Source organism: Falco cherrug, chromosome 11 (genome assembly GCF_023634085.1).
Source record: "Falco cherrug isolate bFalChe1 chromosome 11, bFalChe1.pri, whole genome shotgun sequence".
Taxonomy (NCBI): domain Eukaryota; kingdom Metazoa; phylum Chordata; class Aves; order Falconiformes; family Falconidae; genus Falco; species Falco cherrug.
The window spans coordinates 22,766,353-22,791,759 of NC_073707.1; the positions used below are offsets into that span (position 1 = coordinate 22,766,353).

The 25,407-nt window shown below is 43.8% G+C and overlaps 1 protein-coding gene across 2 annotated transcripts in view; it reads left to right on the forward strand.

The window, feature by feature from the left end:
- The window catches only part of DIS3L2 (DIS3 like 3'-5' exoribonuclease 2), a 195,498-nt gene that overhangs the window by 63,741 nt on the left and 106,350 nt on the right, over positions 1–25,407 (forward strand). For both annotated transcript variants that reach the window (XM_055723535.1, XM_055723536.1), the window contains 3 exons: positions 9,926–10,032; positions 11,208–11,455; positions 17,805–17,978. In XM_055723535.1, coding sequence (XP_055579510.1) covers positions 9,926–10,032; positions 11,208–11,455; positions 17,805–17,978 — 529 coding nt within the window. The remainder of the gene's footprint in view (positions 1–9,925; positions 10,033–11,207; positions 11,456–17,804; positions 17,979–25,407) is intronic.

Sequence of the window (25,407 nt, forward strand, 5' to 3'; positions counted from 1 at the left end):
CCATCACATTCAGCCCAATTCTCAGCCCATGTACTTTCTGAAAGTTCTTGTGCTCACAAAAATGCATCATTCTTGCTTTGTTCAGGGATATTTAAGTGAAAGTTCATAATTGATGTTTCTCTGTGTTGTGGTTTAACCCCAGTCAGCAACTAAGTACCACTTGCTCACTCCCCACCCACCTGAGGGATGGGGAGGAGATTGAGGGGGGGGAAAAAGGTAAAACTTGTGGGTTGAGATAAGAACAATTTAATAATTAAAATATAATAATAATGATTGTAATTAAAAGGAGAGAGGGGGAGAGAGGAATACAATACAAAAGGGAAAAGAAACCAAACCAAGTGATGCACAATACAACTGCTTACCACCGGCTGACTGATGCCCAGCCTGTCCCCAAGCAGTGATCGGTCCCTCCTGGCCAGCTCCCCCCAGTTGATACGCTGAGCATGATGTTCTGTGGTATGGAGTATCCATTTGGCTGGTTTGGGTCAGCTGTCCTGGCTGTGCTCTCTCCCAATTTCTTGTGCCCCTCCAGCCCTCTCCCAGGCAGGGCCTGAAAAATTGAAAAGTCCTTGACTTAGTATAAAAATTAGCAAGAAACCACTAAAACCATCAGTGTGCTATTAATGTTGTTCTCACACCAAATCCAAAACACAGCACTGCACCAGCTACTGAAAAGAAAATAAACTCCATTGCAGCCAAAGCCAGGACACACTTGTGAGCAGCTGTCCTGGTCAAGTGAACTCTTCTTGCAAAGTAGTTGGGTTACAGATTATCTTCAGAAAAGTGTCTGATGTAGGAAGTGATGAGCTAGCATCACTTTTCCTCTTCAGCACGCTGTTCTACACAAAAAGCAATATTGCCTTGTTCCAAAGTTAAGTTGTCTTATTGTTAAGTTTTGGTCATTGGAGGCAGGTCTTCTTTAGCAAGGTTGGAAATCTCTTTCCTCTTGCTTTTTCAGCTCCATTTCCAAGGTGTAAATATCTCCACATGGAGAATAAACATTCTGTTCTTTTTCTTTACAAAGACAGTAACAATAAGGACCCTGAAGAAAGTTTCTCAGCTCCCTTACTAGTGTCCTTCAAACCCTCTCTGGGGTATCTACGCCCTATTGAAATGCAGGCAGAGGACAAGGAAATAGCATCCTGGTGCTAGTCTGAACAATATTGTGTACACAGAAAAGATTAATTCTCTGTAGTGTGTGGTAAATGTCATGCAAGTCCTCTGTTTTACCTCTGTGTTACCTCAGCTTACTCTGTGTCACTGCTGTCCTTAGAAGTCATCTGCCTGTTGACATGACCTTTGCCAGATGTGTAATTCTTTTCCTTAATCCTCATTCACATTGACTACCGCAACAGAAGTAATGTAACTTTTATCTTGCCACTTAGTGCTGAGCTGGAATACATTACTTCTGTGACTTGTTGCTGCAGTAGAAGGATTTTCCTTATACTACATTTCAATATGTAATAAAAAATAGAAACTTCTCTGTGTCCTCTCAACCCAGGAAAAGTGCAGAATGTTCTGTACACAATACTTTACAATGCTGTATCCCTATACAGACTTGCGTGTCACATGAGTTTCATACAAATGTGAGCTGTCTCTTGTTAAATATTGGAGTCAAAATTCTCTGATAAGGAAACATCAGCAATTGAACAGTAGCAGTTACTTGCACTCTTGAGAATGGCAACTGTGCTCATAAAAGTGCCTCAGCCTTTTTTAGCAAAAGGATATTAATATAAAAATTTGTAAAACTGTGTCACTATGCCAAAAGCTATCCTTGTCAAACTAGTTTGCTCAGCTTTTTGCAGCTCTTCTCATGAGAGGTCTTACTTTACCAGATACACAAAATATCCTGCTTCCCACGGCGTGGCTCACAGAAATCATCAAGCTGGTGGACCAGCTGCCCTGGCAGTGATCAGATAGTTGTGTTTGTTCAGGATTTCCACTTAGACCTACACTTCTGCTAATCAGAGTTTGAATATGTGAATGTCTGAGGCTTACTCACTGCTTTGATGTAATGAAGTTTGAATAAAAATAGCTTGTTTACATGCGGAGTAAACTGACAGCTAACTCAGCCGATTGTGTGATGGAAAACTGAATCAAATAGCTGATGGCTAACAGGTAGAATCAACAGAATTTGGGTTGGAGATGCTGCAGAACTTGCTCCTGTCTCCCTGTCAGTTCAGCATTGGCTGTGTGGACACTGGTCAATCTCTTTTCAAGTCAAGTGAGACTGTCAGTCTCTAGTAGCCCTGGTAAGGTCAGAAATTATAACCTAAAATTGCTTGGTGTCCATTCTGGTCCTGGCTGGAGGCTGTTACTGAGTATTTTGGGATTGCTTGGCTTGACAGAAATGGTGGCATTTGGTAACTTCACTATATGGTTGTGTGATAGTGCATTAAGCCATTCTTTTCCCAAGGTGACGCTGTAGAAAGGTTTTTGCATCCTTCTAGCAAAGAAGAAAACTGTATTGATAATCTGGAGTTCAGTCCCTTTTTGCAGTTCTGCGCCTCCTCATGCACTTCCATGCCCCCTCTTTGCTTTTGTGATCTCTCTCTCTTCTTTTAAGCTTGACAAGGTGTCTTTTGTGTCTTCATCTGGCACCTGGAGTCCTTCTGCAGTTTGCAGTGTCATATTGGCATAAGGCAGAGTTCAGAGAGATACTGCTATTCCTCTCCTTGGCCAAGGCTGGTAGGGAAAGGATGATGGTGACGAGAATCTGGACACCGTATTGTCCCTGTGCTCTGCTCAGGTTACCCCTTCATTCAGTTTAGCTGCCATGAAATATCTGACAAATTTGGAGCCCACCAGTGTCACTGACTGCTGGAAGGAATAACTGTTCTTTTCCCCCTTCTTCAGAGGCTCCCATTCACTGAGTGCTTTTAAGGAGTCTTCACGCTTCTTTCCTAGCCTGCAGCTTTCTGGAGATGGCTCGTCTCTACTGCATAGCTCTTAACATTTCTAGGCCACAGCAGAGTGAACGCTCACCAGGAAATCTTCTCAGTTACACGGCTTTTAATAGAAATCCTTGAGGTGGAACTGTCAAAAATCAGATCGGTTTCACTCTGCTGAAGCCTGGAAAACCAGCAGAGAAGCTGGAGCTTTTTCAGCTGCTCGAGACAGCTCTGTATTAGTTTATCCTAAGTTCATGTTTGTGGGTCTTTGGATCTAGCTCTTTTGGTTGTTGCTGTAACTTTTCTTAAATGAGAGCATAGATTTCTCGAAGAATAAACAGTATAGCAACTTAAGAAAAGTGTTCTACTGTTATTGAACAAATTGGGTTTTACGGTTGCATTGATTAAATGCTGTGGGCTGAATAAGCTCCAGTTATTCTTCTGTTGCACAGCTGAAGCTTGCAATGGAAGTTAATGTTGGGAAAGCTTCTTATGCTGTTTTTCCCTAGTAAGTTATCTTGACCCCCAAAGACTTCTTAAGTAAGGCCAAATAAAAAAAACCAAACCCCAACCCCACAAAAACAACCCAATTGCTTACACAATTAGGTAACAGGAATTTGATTAAGTTCAGCATACTACCACATGTTCCTGAATTCACCTGTGTTTCTCCTTTTGAGTTACAAGTTTAGGTCAAGTAAGTGAGAGGGCATGATACTGAGAATGAATGGTGGGTGTGAAGATAAACATATTAGAGTACGGTCATTGTTAGCAGCAAGGTTTCCGGGATGAATCAGATTAGGATTCATTCAGCTAACATATTTTCCATGCAGTAGTGAAACTGGACACACACACTTTGGGAACAAATGCACATGCAGGAAGGAAGAACGTTAAGTAGATAGGCAAAATACTCAATGGAAATGTTTCTGTAGCATTATATTTTTACTTGCTATTAATGTAACAAAACCGTATTTATGTAGACTGCAACACTACCTGATTTTTTTTGGAGGGTTAAGTCTGTCGCAATAAAGCTTCCAACCCTGCTGTTGACTGGCAACTTCGGAAGGACATGAGAGGGCCAGGAGCCCCGAGTACCTGTGTGGTGGTTGTAGTAATGTTACGTGGCTACTGAGGCAGCTGATTTGATCTGTTGGGCTGGACGGTAGCTTCCCAAAATGATGCTGAATCTTTGTTGTGGATGAGGCTTTGAGGGTTCCAAGGAAAAGTGACGCTCCTATCTCATCATTCTGCCATCTCCTCCATCCTTCCTTGTGGAGGGAGGTGGCTAAATATAAGTAAATAATTATATGCTTGGCTGCTTTGTGTGTTTAAGGAAGCCAGCTATACTCACCTCTTCACATTGCCTTTGCTCTGTGTTGAGATGATTGTCTCTCTGCTGTACGCATCCATTATTATGCCTTTCCTTCACTTCTCTGAGGGTCTGCTCCTGCCTGTGCATCTTCAAAAGTCTCCTTGTGGACCATCTGATCTCCTGGCCCTCATCTTCACTGTGCCATTGGGCATGCAGGTGTGTGAGTTCAGGTGTTTAGACATGAACAGCTGTGGCAGGGTGAGTCTGATTAAATGAAAATTCAAAATAAACATCTCTAAGGAAGTCAATCTTGTTCATTAGATGCACAGGTCTGTGACGAGACACTCAGGAGTGCTGCTCCTGAGACAGCTTTGGAGCAGCTTTGCTTCTTACCTGCAGAGCCCTCTTGCATTGCACACAGGAGCTGTTAGGCTGATGTTGAACAGGCTGCATGTATTTAATTCCAAAGCTGTTGGCTTAACAGTCTCATCACAGTGAAGTGCCTGTTCTTCCCTCCATCACAGGGGGAGAGCTCTGTGTGTGGAGATACAAATACTCACAAAGTACTGCTTCTTGCGTGATATTTTTTTAAGAGAGCCTTCTTATAAAGCCTGTTTAAAATAAATTCCAGTTTTGAATAGTACCTGGTACCTGGCAAAAGGGCACTTTGTGTAGGGAGGAGGGGCTCTTTGGTCTGCAAGATGAGACTTCAGAGAGGGTTCACTTGGACCTCTGTACTGTGGACTCCATGGGGGAGAAATCTGCGAAGATGAGGAGAAGCTCAGAGTTCCTACCTCTTTAGGTACCAACATAACTTTGTAGGAACTGAAATCATCCAGGGAGGAACAAGTGTTTCTAAGAAACCAGATCCCTTTGCTTTGATCCTCAAAACCTTATGTTTTGGTTTATTTAGTGAAGGAAGGACTGAGTGTGATGCGAACCGCTGGTTCATACCATTAAGTTTTGTGTTCCGGAGGAAAAACCTGTTATGTGCCAATAAACATCAGCAGCAGAATGTGAAGAGCCCTTGTACAGTCTTCTAAACAGCAACATGTTTCCTTCTTATTGTTCCTAAAGATGAAGATTGTAGCAGAACAGTGTAACCCAGGGCAAATCTGTGCATGCATTTGAACGTATCTCTTTTTGGTTGAAGGGAGTTTTCATTTCCATGTCCCTTGCATTGATATAGACAGAACTTCCAAAACCACATCCTTTTTGAATGTGACACACAATCCTTGATATATTTGTAATGAATTGGTTTGTTTTATGCTTCCCTTATATATTTGGTACTAAAACATAATATGCTGAAAACTGCTTACTGAAGCAGACATCAGAGAACCTAAGTGTTGTTAGTAAGTGTCAGTAAGCTGAAGAGCAGTATTTTCTTTTTTTAAAGCTTCCTATCAATACTGCCTTCTGATGGGATTCTTAGATATGCCCATGTAGAGTAAGCCAACTAACTTCTCAAGCATATTTTTGGGTTTTTTTGTCTAGCTAAAGTAGCAAACATTAAACTTTTTTTTTTTAAAAAAAACTTGTTTCTTTCCATCCAGGGAGGGAGATTTTTTTTTCCCAGTGAGTTGTTTTTGAGATCTGAAACTGCGATATATTTTCATTTGCAACTGGATATTGCATCTTTAATTGTATTCTTTTTGGACAGAATTGCAAATTTCCAGTGACCAATGCAAACCCAGTGAAAATAATTTTGGATCTGTCACAAGTAATCAGAATTCTAGTCTGATGACTTTTGGTCTGCTTTGGCCACCTTTTAATCTCACAGTAATTTAATTGTAAAAGAAAATCTGGGGGGCTTTGAAAAAAAAAAAAAGTTTGACCTAGGAATGCCTGTCAGGCAAATCTAAGTGTGTATTGAAGTTGCCTAAACTGATCGCTTACAGAGAGAGGCAAATTCCATGTGTCCTGGATCTGTTTTGTTGGTAATAACATAACTAATTTGAGTTGCTTTTTGTATCTAGTGCCTAATTTTTTTTAAGTAAGACTATTACAGTTTTGGTTTGTCAGATAATCGCTGAAAGGAAAACACTGAGATTATAATGCAGTTTCACTGGATCCTAGTTGCTGAAGTGTGTTTTCACTGTAAGATAAGCTTATGAAGTATTGCCCAAGCTAACATAGTAAATCTTTCTCAGAAAACATGTCTTTGCCCAGGGTGGAAATATTGAATGGTCATTGGATAACCACTGCAGTAAAGGGGTCAGAATAATTCATTTTAAGTTTGGCATAATGCAAGGACTTTCTTCCTACCTCCCCTGCTCAAAATCCTGCTCCTCTCAGAAGTTAGCTCTCCTTTGGGATTGCCTCCGTGGCTCTGCCCTGTTGTGGGAGATGTTTGTGTCTCCCAGCTCAGATTTTCTAGACCACCAGTCTCCAGTGGGGCCCTGATACCTCCCCTCTGCCCACCCACCGAATTCCATTTTCACTGGAGGGAAGGGGGCTGTGCGGTGAAGGAGAGGGACTGTCAGAAGCGTATTTAGGGGACTTGGGTATCAGACTCTTGTGGCTGATTATTGCTGTTGAGACTGAGATTTCTGTGCAGTAATTTGAGAATTGAGTCAGGTGGGCACTGGATCTGGGTAGCTGTCCTTTCTGAGCAGCGGGTTTGTCACAGGGAGCTCTCATTGCTGGTGCTTTGCTGTGGTAGGCTCCCGAGTGTTAGATGTAGCCCTGGTACTGACAGAATTTTGACTTCAAAAGCAGCAACTGCAAGCTATAGAGAAGTCCACTTCTCTTGGCCCCAGGAGTAGAGTTCCTTGTGTGTCGTCTTCCCTGGGCCTTGTTTCAGGAGCATTCCCCATTAGCAAATGTATGCGATGACCTTTTAGATACTGAAGTTGATTAGGAAAGATGGGTAGGAATTAAGTAGATGGCTGGGATTTGCTGCTTTCTTTCTTTCTATTGCTGGTATAGTTGTAGATCCCAGGCTCTGTCTGCTTGGGTCTCTAATAATCCCAGGCTCTGTCTGCTTGGGTCTCTAATAATCCCAGGATTTTTTGGTAGGGATGCTGGAACTGGAGACACCCCTGAAGAAGATGATGATTCTCCAGCCAGCCAAAGGCCACCTGCTTAATGTTGGCTGTGAAGGGAAAAGGGAAGTTCTACCACGTGCCACAGTGAGAATTTAGAAGCTTTCTGGTATCTGTACTGGGTTCACGTGGGGCTCAGCTTCAGCAGGACAGGGGGCAGTGCCCTAGCCCTGCATGTTCTTCATCCCAGGCAAAGGGAGCTCTGGTCACCAATTTGCCATGCTCCCTTTGACAGCTTCGTCCTGGTACTTCTGTGCTTTTGCATGTGTGTGTGATATCTCTCAAGATGTCACTGCTGGCTCCTTTTTTTTTCAGGGAAAGCTGTTTCAGTGAAAAAATCCAAGCAACTGCTTGGAGAACTGGGAGTTGGAAGGATAAGTGGAAAGAAGGCAGCGCTAACAAGGGCATGTTCCTCACATGGCTCCTGGTGCTGTTCTCATTCTTGCCTGCTGGACCTCGAGTTGCTGCTGCTGTTCTGCTATGCTGGGAAAGCAGCAAATGCAGCTCGCTCTTTTTTCCCCAAACATGTTTAGATCTAGTTTCTCTTCCAACTAGTATGTGCTGTTCTGTGGGGAGAAGTTTACTCCAGTAAAGCCCTGGGCTAGTGGCAGGTGTGCCTGAAGGCATGGCCTTTGGAAGGCCACCAACCTCCCTTGCCCTCTGGCTTTGCTAGGGTTTCTTTGTTCCAGATCATCCTGTTCTTTGTCCTAGCTGTCTTTATGGTTGGCACACGGTAAACTTATGACTATTAACTGATGGCTTGAAAATTTATGAGAAAACAAAATGGCCTCTTGCTTTTATTCTTTACTAACCGGTTGCCTGGTATGACCTTCAGGTAGCAAAGATCTTGGAGGAGGTAAGCAAATGAGGTAAATTGGATATCCCCACTTTTTAAACTGTTTATAATTATCTGAGCAGTTTTTTCCCCCAACTTGTTTGTCACCATGAAACTCTGGGTGGTTTTATCCCTTAGTAACCTTGGCTGTGGCAAATCTGACTCCATTTCAGTAGGAGAAGTAAAAGAGAAATGGGTTTGCTGCTGCTACTACTGCTTTTTTTAGGAAAGTAGAGTTTTATTTAAACCCCTGAATATCTGTCCATCCTCCTCTTGGCCTCGCTAGCAAGTCGGTAAAGATAAAATAAAAGTCACTTAGATTCTTCTGAAAAAGATGGTCTCTGGGGAGAGGCGAAGTCTGAAGAGCTTTGTATCAGAAGGCAAAGCTGGGGATAATTAGTGGCATATGAGAACCAGCGTTTGTCATTAGAGCGGTAGCTGTCATTGTCAAACGACTGCTGGGATGACGTTGCCCGAAGGCAACCCAGGCCGTCTGCAGCAGCAGGACCATCTGTGAACGTGCCCTTGTGATGGTGGTGCACAGCCGTTCCCCTCGGGGCAAGCTGCTGCCCCCCCGCTGCCCCCCCGGCTCCCCCCGAGTGTCAGTCCCCAGTGCCCTGGCACTGCTTGGCACTGCCGGCAGCTGCAGCCGCCCCTCCCGCAGCCCAGCCCCCTTCATCTGTCATGTCACCAGCAGCCTCCATCAAGGGTCCCTGCGGGGCAGATGGGTGTCATCTGGGGGCCAGGGTCTGTGCATCACCGCTGCCCTCCTTGCGTCTTTCTTGCATTCGCGAGCGCTGCGGCCCTGCTCTAGCATGGTCTTCAGCGAAATGCTGCTTTATCTCATGTCTTCTAAGGGAAACAGTGACAGCCACATCCCTTGAAACTTGGTTGGTGTCACGGTCTCTCTTTAAGAAAGCAAAACTTCTTTTGAACACTCAAGGCCTGATTTTAGCACCTGTGCTTGAGATGGATGCGATTGCCATACAAGTAGAAAAAGGCAGCCATCTTCCACGAGCCCTCCAGACGAGTATGTGGATGTTCCCATCCAAAAAATGCTGTCAGACCAGTAACCACTGGCCCGCAGCAGGGAAGCGGCTCAAGAAGAGACTGGTCCCAGCCTTCTCCATGGCAAAAATTGCTTTGGAAGTTTGTAAATGCTGAATGCATTCGGTGTGCCAGCCACCTGTAGCAGATACTTCCAAACTCAGACACTTGAATATTTGAAAACTGCAAACTAGAAATTAGTTGATTTAAAGATTATTGGCATCTGGTCAAGAGATTCCAGGGGGAGGGAGCTATTTGTCATATATACCGATTACTTTCATGAAACCTTTTCATAATCCTGATCCACAGTGAAAGAGTGTCAGCTTAGTAGATACGGTTTCAGTTTCAAAGATAAACATGCATTTTATAACCCTGCATAGTATTTTTAAAGGAAATTAAATATTAAATGTATGTACTTGAAGGACTACTTCAGTTAATGAAGTTAATGACTTCAACTAACAAATACCAGGAAATTCATGTAGTTCTTAGTATTTAATAAACAGAATGTGTTTTCCACCATTTAGTTTATTATGGCTGGTATGGTTCTACTTGTAAAGTTGGGATTTATTTTGATTTTTGTTGGTTTTCAGCAGATCTATATGGTAAGTGGACATATATCTTTTCTCTGTGGTAGTCTGGAGAAGTAATTGCCTCATGCTTGGCTATTCTAACACTTGAGAGATCTTTTTCCTTTTAAATAAGTCTACTACATGCACCTTGTATTGTAGTGCACAGCAAAGGCCCCACACGAATTTGTCATGGGAATTGCTACAGTAACTGTTGTGTTTTTTTGATGCAGCAAAGGCTGTTGGGATCCCTGGTGTGCACAAAACAAAGCAAGATGATGGACCTAAGGTGAATGATCTCAGACTCCTCCCAGATAAGTTTCTTCAAAGGACAGCCAAGGTAACTCCATGGAGGGACAAGTGAGCATGCGTGCACTCCCGCAGGCTGAAGGAGACCAGCCCTGGCCGCCCTGTAGTCTTTGTCTGTTGATCTTTGAATCTCATTCCCCGTTTCAAAAAGAGTAATTGTCCAATCTGATAAAAATCAAGTGTCTTGTTATTTTTACCAATTATCCTAGTTTAAATTCCCTTTGTTTGTTGTGCAGAATTACTTAGAAAGATCCAGGAAAAGGATTGGATACTAATATGAGTGTCAGGATATCCAAAGTTGTCAGAATTAATTTTTAGAGACTTTGGAAAGGCTGCTAGTGCTGTTGGTTCAAGATTTGAGTCAGGCTCTGAATGCTAAGAGACAAGAAGAGGACTGCTGGATCAGGTCACTTTCATGCCTTGTGCTTTCCCTTGCAGCCTCTGATTCTGGTCCCCGTGGTGGGCTGGGCTGCCCTCTGGTCTCATCCAGCATGACAGTTCTAGTGCTCAGAATTGCACAGAGGTGCAGCTCCTGAAACCTTCTGGAAGGACTCTTCTGTATAAGCTTAGGAAGTCAGCTATAATATTTCTGTTACCCGGTGATTTATTATGGGCTACAAAAATATAGCCTGGATGAACACCCCTCTGGAACAATTATTTAGTGATACTGTAATTTATTACTCTTTTCAAAGCTGTCTTGTATAAAGGTAAAATACCCCCTAACTTCAGAAGGCACAGAGAGGAGGAGACAACTGCCAAATTCCCCACAGCACATCCTTTCCTGTGGTTAGCATTGGATCTGCCAGCGGCACTGTTTTTGGACTGGCTTGTTCTGTGCTAAATGCCGAAATCACAGGCCGAGGATACAAATGAAAGATATTACAGGAGTTGCTTGTATGTTGTGGCTAATTCCCTGCATTTGGAAGCATCTGCTTCTTGTCTGGTTTTGTTCTGTAATCAAGAAAATTGCTGTAGAGAGCTAGCACTTGGAAGGCACTTTCCTCTTCTATAGCCATGAGCAAGATGGCAAGGAAAATACATTGTAAATAGGTACTCAGTTAAAAAATGCACATACACACACACAGGGAAAACATGATACAGGCCTTGTGATTTTTCCAGATAATTCTGCTAAGCCTCTGTGTATCCCTGTTAAAGAATATAGGTTTCTCTGAAGGCATTAACTGTGCAAACCTTTGCCTCTTCCAGGTGGTCTATATTTTGGAAAAGAAGCATTCCCGAGCAGCTACAGGCTTCATCAAGCTTCTGGCAGACAAGAACAGTGAACTCTACAAGAGGTGTGCCATGTTCTCACCTGTGGACCACAGAGTGCCCAGGGTTTATGTGTCCTTGGCTGATTGCCCTCCAGACTTTGTGACGAGGCCTGAGGACTATTCAAACATGCTCTTCATCTGTCGCATAGTGGACTGGAAAGAAGACAGCAACTTTGCAACAGGGTATGTGGCTACCATTGGAAGTGGAGATGGCTGAGATTTCTAGTTGGAATTCTTCATTTCACTTAATTTGATACATGCAGTAGAGACAGGAATCTGTTAACAAGATGCTTGTCTTGTATCCCTCTGGTATTTGGTGGATAAACTGTGATGAGGTTAAGGACAGCTTGTCACCAGTTAATCTCATGGCTACATAATGTTAGTTTCTTCTGGTGCTTGCTTCAGTGTGCTGGCACATCACAGTATTAATGAGCGTATGGTCTTTGCTCAGAAGAGCTTGCAGTCTGGAGGGAACACACACAGGTACTTAGCCTGACCAGCACAAGCACTGTGGGTGCTGGCAGCCTTTCAATCTTTCCTTCCTTTGTGTAGGAGTAGTACCCAATGTGTAGGCATTTCACCTCTGCCAGAGGAAGATCAGTAGCTGTGAGGCTCATCTTTGGTTTTTAAGCATTTACAGATAAGAAGTAGAAAGAAGTCACAGATTTTTGTGGGTTTAATTTGCATTGCTTCGAGGAAGGCTACTAGAATCAAGAGAAGATTCATTGATTTCTGAAGTAGATGAGAAGGGTATTGCACTCTGTGTTTCTGGAGTTCGAATTGCAGGCACTGCCGTGAAGGAGGAGATTTTAAGCCAGGGCTACACAAATGACCTGTACTGGGCTGGATCCAGACTACAAGTTCCTTCACAAGGAAGACCCTGTAGTTTTCAGCATTTTCAGTCTTTTCTTGGGAACAGCTGCAGTGTGCCAAGCTCCCACCTGGAGTGACCATGCTGTTTCCTGTTGAATGGGTCTCAGTAAGAAATGGTGGACATTGATAAATCCTTTCAGTTATCTTGGGAAAAACTGAGTAGTCCTGGTTTAGTTGGTGACCCAGAGTAGGTAACTCTGACCTGTGGTAATGTTGTGGTCAAATTTTACAGGTGATGGGGATCTGGATGTAATCTGGAGCATGTTTGGTAATAGGAGTTGGGCATAAAGCCCAATTTTTCTTTTCCCCTTGCAAAGCTGTTCTGATGGGGTAGCAGAGCTCACATACTGTGTCAGCATGCACCGTGGTTTTTGGAGTCCTCAGCTCAAACTCCTGGTAAAGCCTAAAACTTACATAAAACTTTTTTTAAATGTTGTTGAGAGTAGGTATGTTGGCACAGATCTATCAGCCCTAGAGCTAAAAGAAACTAAACTGAGGTCCCCGTTTCCCTGAGTTTAGCTTTGTTATCAGTTGTAGCTGCTTTGTGTGCCCAGTAGTAGCAAGTTTCACATGTACTCCTCGAGAGCCACATGAGCTGTTAAGTCACTCTATCTCCTAGCTAAACTGCAGGGCATGAACTGAAGTGGCCTCCCTCTGAGCCCCACTTAACTAGGGGCTGGCTGTGCTGTGAACTTCACTGTGACTAACTTTCTTATTGGCAGAGATTTTCTTTGTAGTCTTTGATTCCAACAGAGAAAAGACCGGAGGGTGATTGTACTGCTTGGCTTGTTGTCATGAACAACCCCATTTTCAGCAGAAATGGAGAAATTAGGAAGATGGGCTAATGTCTTTTTTTTTTTTTCATTGGCTAATATCTGTGTCTTTAATCTGTGCTTCTGACAGCATTGTATATTCTCTCATCTGGCTGTTTTGGTAGTTTCCAAGATGTAAAGGGTGTTGTCAGGAAAGAAAACATCCATGATTGTCTCCATACATAGCCATTTCCTCTGGGACTCTGTTGTGCTTCAGTTAGTGCCTTGTGGAGATGGGACCATAAAACCCCAGTGACCCATTTTGTTTTTTACTATAAATACATGCTTGTTTAAACACTGAAAGACAAGGAAACCTCTTAAAGGCCCCCAAAACTCCCGTTTGCTTTTAGGCTGGTTTATAAGCTGTATTGCCAGTCATGGCCCACCACCTGAAGGAGAGAAGGGCAGGTGGTCTGCAGCTCATTCATTGCATGCTTGGTTTTTTGAACTGTCTTGTGCACCCATTACTTCTGCCCACAGACTTCATGATACCCCTTTGGCAGCACCACCATGATTTTGAAGGTGTCTGGACTAAAGAGCCTGTAGGTCATCACTCTGCACCATCTAAGTCTGCTGGAAGAACGACAAGGGAAACTTGCTCCATAGTGGGCAGTCATTTCCCCTGGATGCCTTGGGTGTTTCCAGGTACACAGCATCCTGCACCTGAACTCCCCCAGGCTAGCCATGCACCTTCCTTAGCTTTCCTTTTCCCTTGGGAAGTTCAGTGCCGGGTTTCCAAGCACAGTTAATGGTACAGTCTGGTCTTCACAGCAACCACGTGTGCCTGGAGCAGTGGGATGCCCTGGCCATGAGTTTGCCGCTTGCACTGGCCACCCAGGGTGGTCACCTGCACAGGAGCTACCTGACAGTTCCTGGAGGTCCCCTTGGGGAGGGGGGGTGCGTTTCTGTGTCGTGATTGCCACCTGGTGGTGACCAGTGAGACACTGTCCCCTCTGAAGGCCACCCTGTCACCCCGCTTGTGCTGGGAAGGAGCAGGAACTAATGGCTCCATGTCCTGCTGGTGATGCCCTGAGTGTGTGTTGCTGTGCTCCCTCCTGCATGTGAGGTGATGTTACCCTGGCAGTGAAATGCCATTTAACTGCACCTACTTCAGGTAGCAGGCACAACAAAATAGCTCTAAAATAGTCTCCTTTTCCAGATAAATATTACAAGTACTGCCATGTACAGTTATTTTCTGGGGACCTTTGCTCAGTGTTGGAGTCCAGGGCTGTTCAGAGTATTAGTCCAGACATCTCTGCGCTTTTGGAGATGTTTAAGGTGGAATCTTTTTGCCCCCACATATGATGATGGATGAGACTATTAAAAAGAAAAAAAGTAATAGTAAAATGTTAAATCACTGATCCGTCTGTGTCACATGGGGCTTGTGGCTATTCTAGCTCAGGGCCTTAGATATTGGTCTGTCAGGGTGAAAAGATTTGTCATGGCATTTGCAATAAAATGAAATGTTGCAGGATGTTCTTTCGCTTGATGCTCTTTCCAAAGCCATCCAAATGGCTTAAATTCCTTTCTTTTCTGGCATTTTATTCTAAGTTTCGAATTCATCTTGCCATCTCCACTGGGACCTTTGGGCTTTATCAAACCTGTGCAGCTCTGCCTGTGAGCTCCAGCCCCAGTGCAGTGGGAGCAGCCTGACAGCCTTTCCTGCTGTGCCCTCTCCTGCTCTTGTACAAGTTTCCTCTAGGAATGGTGGCTTATTGATGTGTAGGATGTTCTGTTGCTGAAAGAAACCCTCCATGTAGGATGGCTGTGGACAAGTCTGCTCCAGGAGAGACTGAGTAAGGTTGTTAAGTCCCCATGGAATTTATTCACTCCCATTTGGGAGCCTGCCTGGCTTTCCAAAGGAAGCAAGCCTTATGTAATTATGCTTTGTCTTTTTGGAGAGTTCTTATCGTGTAACCTTTGAACATGCTGGCCTGTTTAAGCTGAGTCTGGGGAGTGGAGAGAGCTTAGATGTTTATAGAACTGGGTGGCCGAATAGATGCAATCAGGGTCACCATGAAGGAGAAGATGGCAGCAGGAGTGTGGCTCTTCCCTGGGTGCACACTCATGGGAGCAAAAGCTCTGGTGAGTGGGCACTCGGAGCAGTTTGGTGTGCTTGCAGCTATGGCTGATTTGGAGGAATACCCTGAGCTGTGTCCTGCCCGGTGCCCCTACCACGGCATGTTCCTCTCAGTGCACGCTGCCACCGTGCCTGACAACAGGCTAAGGGTATTCAAAGAATTCAAGGTAATTCTCCCCCATCAGCGTCACAGAAAAGAAGTGTTTACGTCTGTAAGCATTATAATTCTTTTTTTTACTTTTAACATTTTAAAAAAAACCCTGAGATACATGCAAGCCTGGGATGTCGCGGATACTGTGACTCCCTGGGAGTGAACGTATGACTGCCGCTGGGCCCTGTGCCTGTTGTTGTTTATAAGCCTCTTGAACTATTCTTGCTACCCTCAGTGGCTGCGGAGCCCTGTGAGTGCTTTTACAGCCTGGCTGTTACTCCGGGGCCATTGGTGATCCTATATGCGTTACCTTTGATCACATGCTGTCCTGTCAGATTTTGCTCTGATGCAAGTCATCGCGTCTGCGTGACTGTAACATGGCCCCAATTAAAGTCAGTTGTACACTTTTTATTTCAAGGTACTTGGGAAATGTTCCCTGGAACACTGTAAATCAAATGTTAATTACTATTAAAAAAATATTAGTCCTATATCAAACCTCTGGGTAAACCCCTTATGGCTCATAATCTAATTTCAGTAAACGGATCAAGAGAACATGGGTTTCAAGACTGAGCTGGAAAGCACTCTGGCATTCAGAGGTGCTTTCCATGACTTGTCGTGCAGATGTCCAGCTGCCCTCCTGGTGCACTTCCCAACCCTGCCCTTCCAAGAGAAGGGGCACCTAAGACTCAAGCCCTTGCCATTTCTGTTTGGTAGGGTGACATGTCCTCTCTTTTCCTCTTTTTTTTTTTTTTTTTCCTTGTCTTCTCTCCAATCCATCCTTGGTGGTGCTGGTGGGCCTGCGGACCTGTGGGCTCATTCTTGCTTAATCTCCCAGCTCCGCACTAGACGTTGGAAATGAAGTGGTGATTTCTCTGCTTTACTGTTACTGCTGAGAGAGAGGGAGATAAAACCGATGCCTCATTTATTTACATTAAAATAAGGATCAGACTGGGACCCAGCTGCAGGAACAGAGAGCTCAGCCTCGATGCCAAACGCACACGTATTTCTGCCATACAGTTTGTACATAAAATTGAAACAATGGAGGGAAATATCTTTTATCCTTGTTTTCATTTTTATTTTAAAGCTAGGCAATGTGAACTCTACAATTTACCACGCCACGAAGCGCACAATCCTTTCCAGCATATTACACAATGTGACAGGTTTATTACACAGCCCTTCCCGTTGTGAAGAGAGATAGCTTTGCTTCCATAAAGAAGATGGGCTTGCTTGTGCTGCATGGTTGGGGTTTGTTTTGTGGGTTTATGACACATTTGAAGCTCTGAGAGCATCTTGCTGGTCCAAATGACAACTGCACTGTTTTGGCCCCAATTTAGGAAAGTAATTAGTGCCCGTTCTCACTCACTGGAATTAAAGCAGAAGGATCAATATAATGATTGTGTATTTTATGCAGTGGAAAAACACTTATTAGAGTGCCTGTTTTTGCACTGTGTTATTACCCCTCTCTTTTGTGTCATATTTTGATGGATTTGCCTTAATTTCAGTTGTAATTTTCTTGGGCCAGGAGCATTATCTCTATTGGCTGTAATGTGCCATTCGCCCTAATGGCAGTATATTAAAAAATAAAAAATAATTTACCTCTGTGTACTGTAGAGCAATCTGGGGGTGAGAAGGGGGACAAGGGGAGCCACCATGGGACATAGGTTCTCATGCGGTATTTGTAACCAGCTGGGGAGGGAATAAATATCCCACTTCTTTGGAGTCCCGATTTGCACACCATGTCCAGAGCTGAATGCTTTTCAGACACCAGAGCTCAGACAAACGTGTACTGGGGTTTGCACTGGAGCAGATGGAAACTTTCTCTAAGCATAATAGAGCAGCAGCCTTATCCGCACATGTGCAGAATACTTCATCGAAGACTGTTAGCATGCGGGGACAGTTCTGCCTGTCTGTGGCTTGCCTCTAGATCGTTGGCTCCTCTCCAGTTAGCTCCTGGTTCAGAGGCTTCTGCTTAGCTAGGAGAGGAGGAACAAACTACTGGGAATGTTTGTGTCCTAGAAAGAACCTGGAAATTGGTTGGAAAGATGATCTGTGGGCCTGTCTGTGTCTGTGACTCCTGCAAGGAAGGCAGAAAGGGTTCTTCACACCTCTGTTCTTACAAGTTTGCCCAGGCAGAGATGCATATCCTTGGGGATGGAGAGCAGTGTGCTGAGCTCCCTGGGAGCTGTCTGGAATCTGGTGGGAATCTGCCCTCCATTTCAGATAGTAGGGGTGAGTCACTTTTTTCAGTGGTGCGGAGAGGAAGGAGGATCTCAAGGGAACCAGCTATATGTAAAGCTAGAGCTGCCTGTGTGGAGGGCACTGCTTTTCTTATCCCTGTTGAATATATTTTTTTCTAAAATTTGACACTTTCTTACCTCTGCAAAAACCTAATAATATAAAACGTCTCCTTAAACTGAGATGCATGAAACAGCCTAGGGTACTGTCTGGCTAGTGTTTCGCATCTCCAGTAGACATAAGCCACAGTGTGGTCTGAAGTCCTCTGCCAAAACTCAGGGAGAAGTCAATGGGTGAAAGAATCCTCTCTGTGGGGACAGTAACAATATGATAGTAGTAGTTACACACTTTAAAAAAGCACGCCGTTCTTTCTTTCTACAGGCAATTGGCCAAAAGTCTTGGGCAGGCCGGGGAGATTGAGCCAGAAACAGAAGGGATCCTGACGGAGTATGGTGTGGATTTCTCTGACTTTCCCCCTGAAGCCCTGGAATGTCTTCCCCAGAACCTGCCTTGGGCTATTTCACCGGGAGAGCTGGCCAAAAGAAGAGATTTGAGGTAATGACAAAGAGCGTGGTCTGACACTCCTTAAGTTGATGCAGGCTTGTGCTATTTTGTTTTGCTTTCATCACACTTTAAAAAGGCACTGACTTCATTACATGTACTGTATTACCTGTGCTAGCGTGGAAAGAAACTGCTTTTGAAAGTACCTGCAAACCCAGAAGATCAGTTATTTTGAGAGTGAGTGAGGCAAAGAGGCTTTTTCTCAAAAGAACTATTGAAAACTGAAAACTTGGTGTTTGGCACCTAATCTGAAAGCTTTATGTTTTCGTCTGGAATGTATTACGTATTTTAGTGGTCGTTTTATAGCAGAGATTTTCTGAATGCCTCGCAGATCAAACGGTCTTGGACATTGTTACTTTGAAACTTAAGTGCAGGTAGAGACTGTCCTGTGTTTTCCTGTCTAGTCTCAACATTTTTCTGTTTTGAAGTGCTGGTGTCAAGTGGAGTTTGACTTCTCTTGATCAGGTTAGCAGCTGGCAAATGCAGTCCCTCCCTGCAGCCTGGCAACTCTGTGATGTCCACCTATCTCACATTAGCCATCCCTGCAACTTAGTGATGCTTCTGCCAGCTTTCAGGAACTCCACAGTCTGTTGGGTGGTGCTCTGACATTGCTGGGCTACCCAAAACTAGTGGATTTACTAAGCTTCAAAGTATCAGATTTCAGAGATGTCTTTACTAGGAAAGATTGAAAGGCAAGAGAAGAGTAATTTGTTTAGGACCTCACTTTACAATAAAGAAAGCTGCAAGAAAGCAAAACAATAAATGCATTATTAAAATCATACGGTGTGTTCTACTCCCAGCCTTGCTTAATGCTAAAGCATCCTGTCTCAGTTGGCAGATTTGTTGCTTTCTTGCATATTGCTGAGGTGAAACAGCCCCATGAGCCTGAACCCTCAAGACACTGCACTGGTACAAGCACCTGCATATATGTAGCAAGCTCCTCTCTGTCTTAGTTTATCTGTGTTATTGGCATGGACATTAGTAATTTTAGTGGTTAAGCTGATAAACTGCAGCCATTTGTATCTGTACCCAGGCTCCAGAAGTTACTTTGGACCTAATCCTGCACTGTAGCCTGCAGCCCCCTTACTGCTTCAGCTTTACTGGATTTCCTTTGCCATACAGTGGAATAATTTAGGGGAGAATCACACTCTTGATTGACTAGTGGTAACACTCCAATACCAGATCCAGACTGGGCTTCAAGTAGCTTCAAAGAAACATACTGAATGCTGCAGTTCAAGTCACTGGAAAGTGCTTATTTTTATATTCTTAACTACATTTCAGTAGCATTCTCTGTTTCTTCTGACCAAGTTCTTTCAAGCAAATAAAGAGCTTGATTTGTCTCCAGTCAGACAATCAGTTTTGGAAACAAATTCCAAGTGCATTTCTTGCTTTTATTGTTGAATTATTACACTGGGGCTTATCAAGGTGATAACAGTTTTGCAGTTAAGCTATTTAAATCCCTCTCTGCCCCTTCCTGACCATAGTGCACACTACAAAGTAGATTTCCTTTTGATCCTCTCAAATATAAACATTTAACAGTCAAAGTTTTTAAGACAATTATTTGAGCTTAATTTACTAATCCTTTTAATGTCAACTGCCACACTGCTGACTAGCTAGTCTATGGTCAAACACATATGGAGATAACCTGGGACTTCCAGTTATGGAAAGTAAAATACAGATGAGTTTTCTCTTTTGTTTCCTCACAGTGAGAGGTTTGTCTACCCAGAGAAAGATGAGTCTTTATTAGTAAATGTATTGTGAGTCATAGCTGAGTAGAGTCCTGTAGTTGGAGACCTGGCCACCATCTCTTCTGGTCTCACCCATGAGACCTTGAGAGACTGTTCTTGGCAAGTCCCAGGTTAGCTCAGCTTTAACTTGATATTAAATACTAGCTTTCATATTGTCAGCAGGAAGTGTGTTGTGGTCAGCAGCAGTTGTACAGATAGCCGTAGCCCCTGGCCCAGGGCGGCATCCCGAGGAAGACGCCTGAACCTGGATATCTGGTCTGGGTGCACACAGGAGTTGTGCCTTGTTTTCCAGGGGAGCTCACGGTGTTCAACAGCACCTGCCTCTGTGAGTGCCCATCTTTGCTGCATGTGGATCTGTCAGGCTCCCCAGATTACTGTACAGTAGTCTTAAGAGTACAATATAAGATAAATTACAGGGAAATAGACTCATCTTTTCTCCTGAAACAGCCATGTTAACACTTCTAAATACCTCACTTTAATTCAGTTTATACATTGCTCACCTGAGTGAACACATATCAGAGGCTGGCTTAAAATACTTTCATCTCTAGTAAATCTTCTCCAGTTCTAACACAGTGCTGTATATTTTCTAGTATCATGCATTAAGCTTTTGGGATTTGGATCCAAGACCTGAGCAAAGTCTAGAGTTTGTAGGTGTTTCCTCTTCCTGAGATACCTTTTCCTTGTTTCCTTTCATCATGGAAAATGACCCTTTCCTCCTCAAAAGGTAACTTCTGTGTTCTGCCAACCAGTGTCCTGAGTGTGGTCGGGTCTGTTCGTGAGTCAGCGTATAGAGCACGGAGGTAGAGGTTCTGCACCGGAGGCATTTGTGAGTGTGGTTTTAGATGAAAGTGAGACAATGTGTTTCACCAAGCTGCTGAGGCTGGGCAAGAGGAGGGAAGGATATTTTGTCCATGCCATCTTGTAAATATGCTCCTTGATCTTCCTGCAAGTCTTTCAGTTTTACAGGAAGCCTGTTCTTGCCATGCATAGTCTGTTTGGATAGCAACTGTGATCTCACCTACATAGCCTGTGCAGAATTGCTTCCAAGAGATCTTTTTTTTCTCTCATTTCTCCAGTAATGGCTCACAAAGAAAGGTTTACATAATATGTTAATATTACTTAAGGCAGAATTGATCCAAACCTTGTGGACAGCTTTAAAACCTTTTAGCTGATGTAACTCTTTGCTCTGCCACTAGTGTACAGTTTTGCCATGGACATCTGCTTTTTACCTGCATGGGCTTATCTGTAAAATTAGGCAAGTATTTCACAGGCATTCCCTGCTTACTGGTTTGCAAGGAGCACCAAAAACTTCTAATGAAAAGCACTAGGCAAGTGTTAGGTGTTGGCATTGTGTACTGCAGTTGTATTTTATAGAGAGCATGAAGTATCAGAATAGCATGGTTGAGGAAACTTCCCTTCCAGAGACTTTAAATGTGATAATACAGATAGGACCTGAGTTCGCATTTTATTGTTCAGGTTGACTGGAATTGGTATTTTTTCATTGGAAGTTTGAGAAGTGTTTGGTTTCTGCTTTTAGAGAAACATTGGAGGCTTAGTGTCATAGAGACAAATTTTGATGGGTGCAAAGTTTCAATCGTTTTCCGGTCTTTTGCAGTGTTTCAACATGTAATTTTCATTTCCCTGTTTGCTTTGCTTTTCACTTAGTGTTTCAATGGTGTGGGGCAAAATATAGCCCCTGAACAGAAGAGGGGTCAGGGCAGAGGAGGAAATGCAAATTTCAGAGGTGGGTGCAGGAGACGGGGGCTGGAGGAGGCAGCCATTTGAGGAGGTATAGCCAGGAATCTTAAGAAACCAAAACCTATTTCTAAGACTCATTCCAAATGTTTCTAATTTCATTCATATCTTTTTGTTTCCTTTACTGCTTAACTGGGACAGAAACTAAAGCCAGGAAAGTCCGATCATAGTGGGAAACAAAAACCTAAATATTGGAGAGAGAAAAAAGGCTGTTCTTTGCAAAGCAGTTCTGCCTTTTGCTTGTCTCCCATTGTTGGTGTTACTGTGGAAAATTATAACATCACTCTTTTGGAAAGCACTAGAACCTGTTCAAGTAGAGATGGTTTATATAGTCTAACATGGAAGAACTTGAGGATATCTATTTCTTTACCATTTGTCTAATAATAAGTGAGCCTGTTGACCTCCGCTGGACTATTACAAATGTGAAACTTGGCACTCAAAATTGCTTGCTCTAAATTTTCCAGTTGCTTTCTCTTTTTCCATTTGATGTCATCCTGCCAACTAGTGATTTTATTATTATAAACAGGACATTGTATTCACTTTTAAGAAGAAATATGAAGCTGAAGGTAAAATTACAAACTGCAGTTTCTCAGCTGGCAAAATACAAAACAATGAGCTAAAAATACTGAGCAGAGAAAGGGTGCTGTGGCAATAAACTCTGAAATATCTACAAGATGGATGTGGTCTGAGGAGCAGAAACTGACTGACTTCAACTGAGCAGCTCTGAACTCCTGAGAATCACCAAATGGTTGAGGTTGGAAGGCACGTCTGGAGATACCTGCTGCAGCCAGCCCCCCTGCTCAAAGCAGGGTCAGCTGCAGCAGGCTGCTCAGGGCTGTGTTCATTTGGGGTTTGGGTATCTCCAGAGGCAGAGATTCCACAATCCCTCTGAGGAACGTGTTTTGGGGTTCAAACGCCCTTACAGTAAAAATGTGGGCTTTTTTTGTCTTTAAATGGCATCTCATCTGTTTTGTGCCCATGGCCTGTTGTCCTGTTGCTCAATACCACTGAGAAGAGTCTGTCTCTGTCGTCTTTACTCCCTACCATCAGGTATATTTTCACATTGCTAAGATCTCTCTGTCTGAGCCTTCTCTTCTCAAAGCTGAAAAGTCCCAGCTCTCTCAGCCTCTCCTCGTAGGCTGGATACACCAATTCCCTAATCCTCATTGAGGCCCTTCGGCAAGCTTGCATCAGTATGTTGTGTTCCCTGGTACTGGGGAGCCCAGAACTGGATGCAGCACTCCAGCCATGGTCTCACCAGTGTCAAGTGGAGGGGAAGGATCGAAGGACTGCATCTCTTGACCTGCTGACAGTGCTCTTCCCAGTGCAGCCCAGGAGGCTGTTGGCTGCCTTTGCTGCAATGGCATGTTACTGGTTCACGTTCAACTTGTCTATCAGGACCCCAGGTCCTTTTCTACCAAGCTGCTTTCCAGCCTGTACCGGCGCATGGGGTTATTCCTCCCCATGTGCAGGACTTGGCTTTTCCCTTTGAGCTTCGTGAGATTTCCATCAGCCCATTTCTCTGCTGAGATCCCTCTGAACGGCAGTGTAACTGTCCATTCCACAAGGCTAAAAGGCTTGGAGGGCACCAGACCAGGGGACAGTAAGGATCCACTGCATTGGCACTAGCAGTTAACACTCACTTGTTTCCCTTGCAGGGCAGAGTCAGTGAACTTTGGTTTTGCAGGCAAAAAGCTCTAATGCAATGAAGCTTTCAGTTAAAATTTGCATCTTGGTGTTTCAACATGTGACCTCAATTGCAACTGACCTAAACCTATCCAAGTTATTGATGGCTAAACTGTGATTTTGGCTGCCTATTCAGAAGTGTAGCGTCTTTCCTCTGGTTCATAAGGAAGAAAGAGTGGAGGGGCTCTGCTGTGCCTGTGTCCACCACTGTGGAATAAGGCTCTGGTGCACTGTTTGTAGCTGGAAAGCCCTGGCAGCAGGACAGCACCTGCACTGAGGTTCTGCCCACTGTTTCTTTCTTGAGGAGTGTTACAGCTGGTAACAGGGATTAGCAGTGCTTATAGTAAAGGTTTGACAGCATGCTCTTTACTGTTGTTGCCCGAGGAGATTATTGGCTGGTAAAATTAGAGGTGATGGTAAAAATGGCAGCCCTGAGCGCTGTGCAAGGGGTGTTGGAGGAAAGCAGTCAGCCTCTGAAACAGATGTCTTTTCAAGGCAGGTGGACAACTTTACTTAGAAATGAGTGCAAGTCAGATAAAACATTATTAAACAGCTTGTTTCTTGGAGATTTTCCACTACAAAAAAGCTAGTGTTAAGTAGAGCAAGACTTACTCAGCTATAATAGGATATGTAAAAATGCTCTGGTTTCTGATGGAAACTGAGAAATGACTTGTTTAGCAAATGTATAAGCAACATTGCTACAGACCTGACTGTTATCTTGGCATGGAGTGGAGACACAAACAGGGCCAGATTATGATCTCTGCCCTCTCACTGAGCTGTTCTGTGACTAATCTAATGTTCTCCATAGGGATATACAAGGCATACAAAGGATTACTCAGTGCTGTCTAAGGATATCAGATCTAGTCCCTCTCTAACAGGACTGATTCCAGAAGTTGGTGATGATGGCTGTACCTGCTCTGGGTATTTCTTCTGTCCAGGCAGTCTGGGGAATGGTATCCTTCTTGGATCGGTGAGGAGAGTTCACGTTAGCTCTATCCTCACCCATTGGTTGAGTAAATAAAACTTACTTAAAAAAAGTGCTTCTGTCAGAGTGATGTGATTCAGCTCCTTGCTGCTGGTTGGCTTCTTCTGTTCCTCCTCTCTATTTTCATAACATTTTCTACTACACTATAGCTACAGCAGTTGTGGTAACACTGTTCTGTACAAAATCGCATGGTCTTTGCTCTCAGGTGCTGTTGTCGCCAGCAGCTGGTGTACATAGACACACTGGCAACTTCACTGGTGTTTTTCCTTACAGGAAGGTGCATGTGGTCATTGGAAGTGCAGCTTCAAGCAGAATTGGTGGTGTGTAGTTGGACAAGATTATTGCATTCTTGTAGGCCATCAAAACTAAACTTGCTTAGTTAAGAATCCATTTAGTTGTGGAAAACCTTAATAACTTTTGTGACTAGTTTGTTATACATACAGTCTTGTTCCTGTCTGGCTGCCTATTTTATGAAGAGAAGTGGAGAGAGTAGCAGAGGGAGAGGAGGATTAAATCTTAAATCAATTTGGGAGTGATCACAAGGTGGGGTTTTGATGAGCAGAAGAAAGTGCCCTATCCTCTCATGTTTATGTATGTGAAGTGGCCCAGTTCAGGTGTGCCAAATACTGCCACTTCCCTTGACATCATGGTGCTTTGCAGCTGTCCTTCTCTCATGACAGGTCAAATAGAAGATGAAGGGTCCAAGTCATGGTGTCAACCCAGGTAATCTCTCTGATGCTGTAGATGAAGAAACCCAGAACTTATTCAGCAGGTGAGGCAGTATATCCCTGCTGTGGTATTTCAAGGCTGATCACCGATCACTAGGACAGGCTGGTCGTTACAAGGAACGACATTTATCTCTTGGTTCTGTTCCGATGAAGTGTTGTCTGAAGCATGCTTTGATCTGTCCATCTGCCCTGGATCCTGGTTCCCAGGTTATTCTCAGATCCTCCCCCTCTAAAAAGGAAAAAAACCCATAAATATAGATGGCACACAGGCAAGGTGTGTGAGGCAGAGTTGTACTGGAGGTATCACAGCATGGATTAGAAGTGGGGCACTCCAGAGAAGACTACCAAAAATATTCTGGGAGATGAGGGATTGATTTACAAGGAAGGATTAACTGTTCAATGTGTATTTGCCAACACTGAAACTAGAAGTTTGTGAAAGATACAGTAGTTGATAGTTAAGATATGTGGACCAAAATGAAAAAATGAGAATCACTTAAGGTGGTGGAAGGATAGAAAGGGAT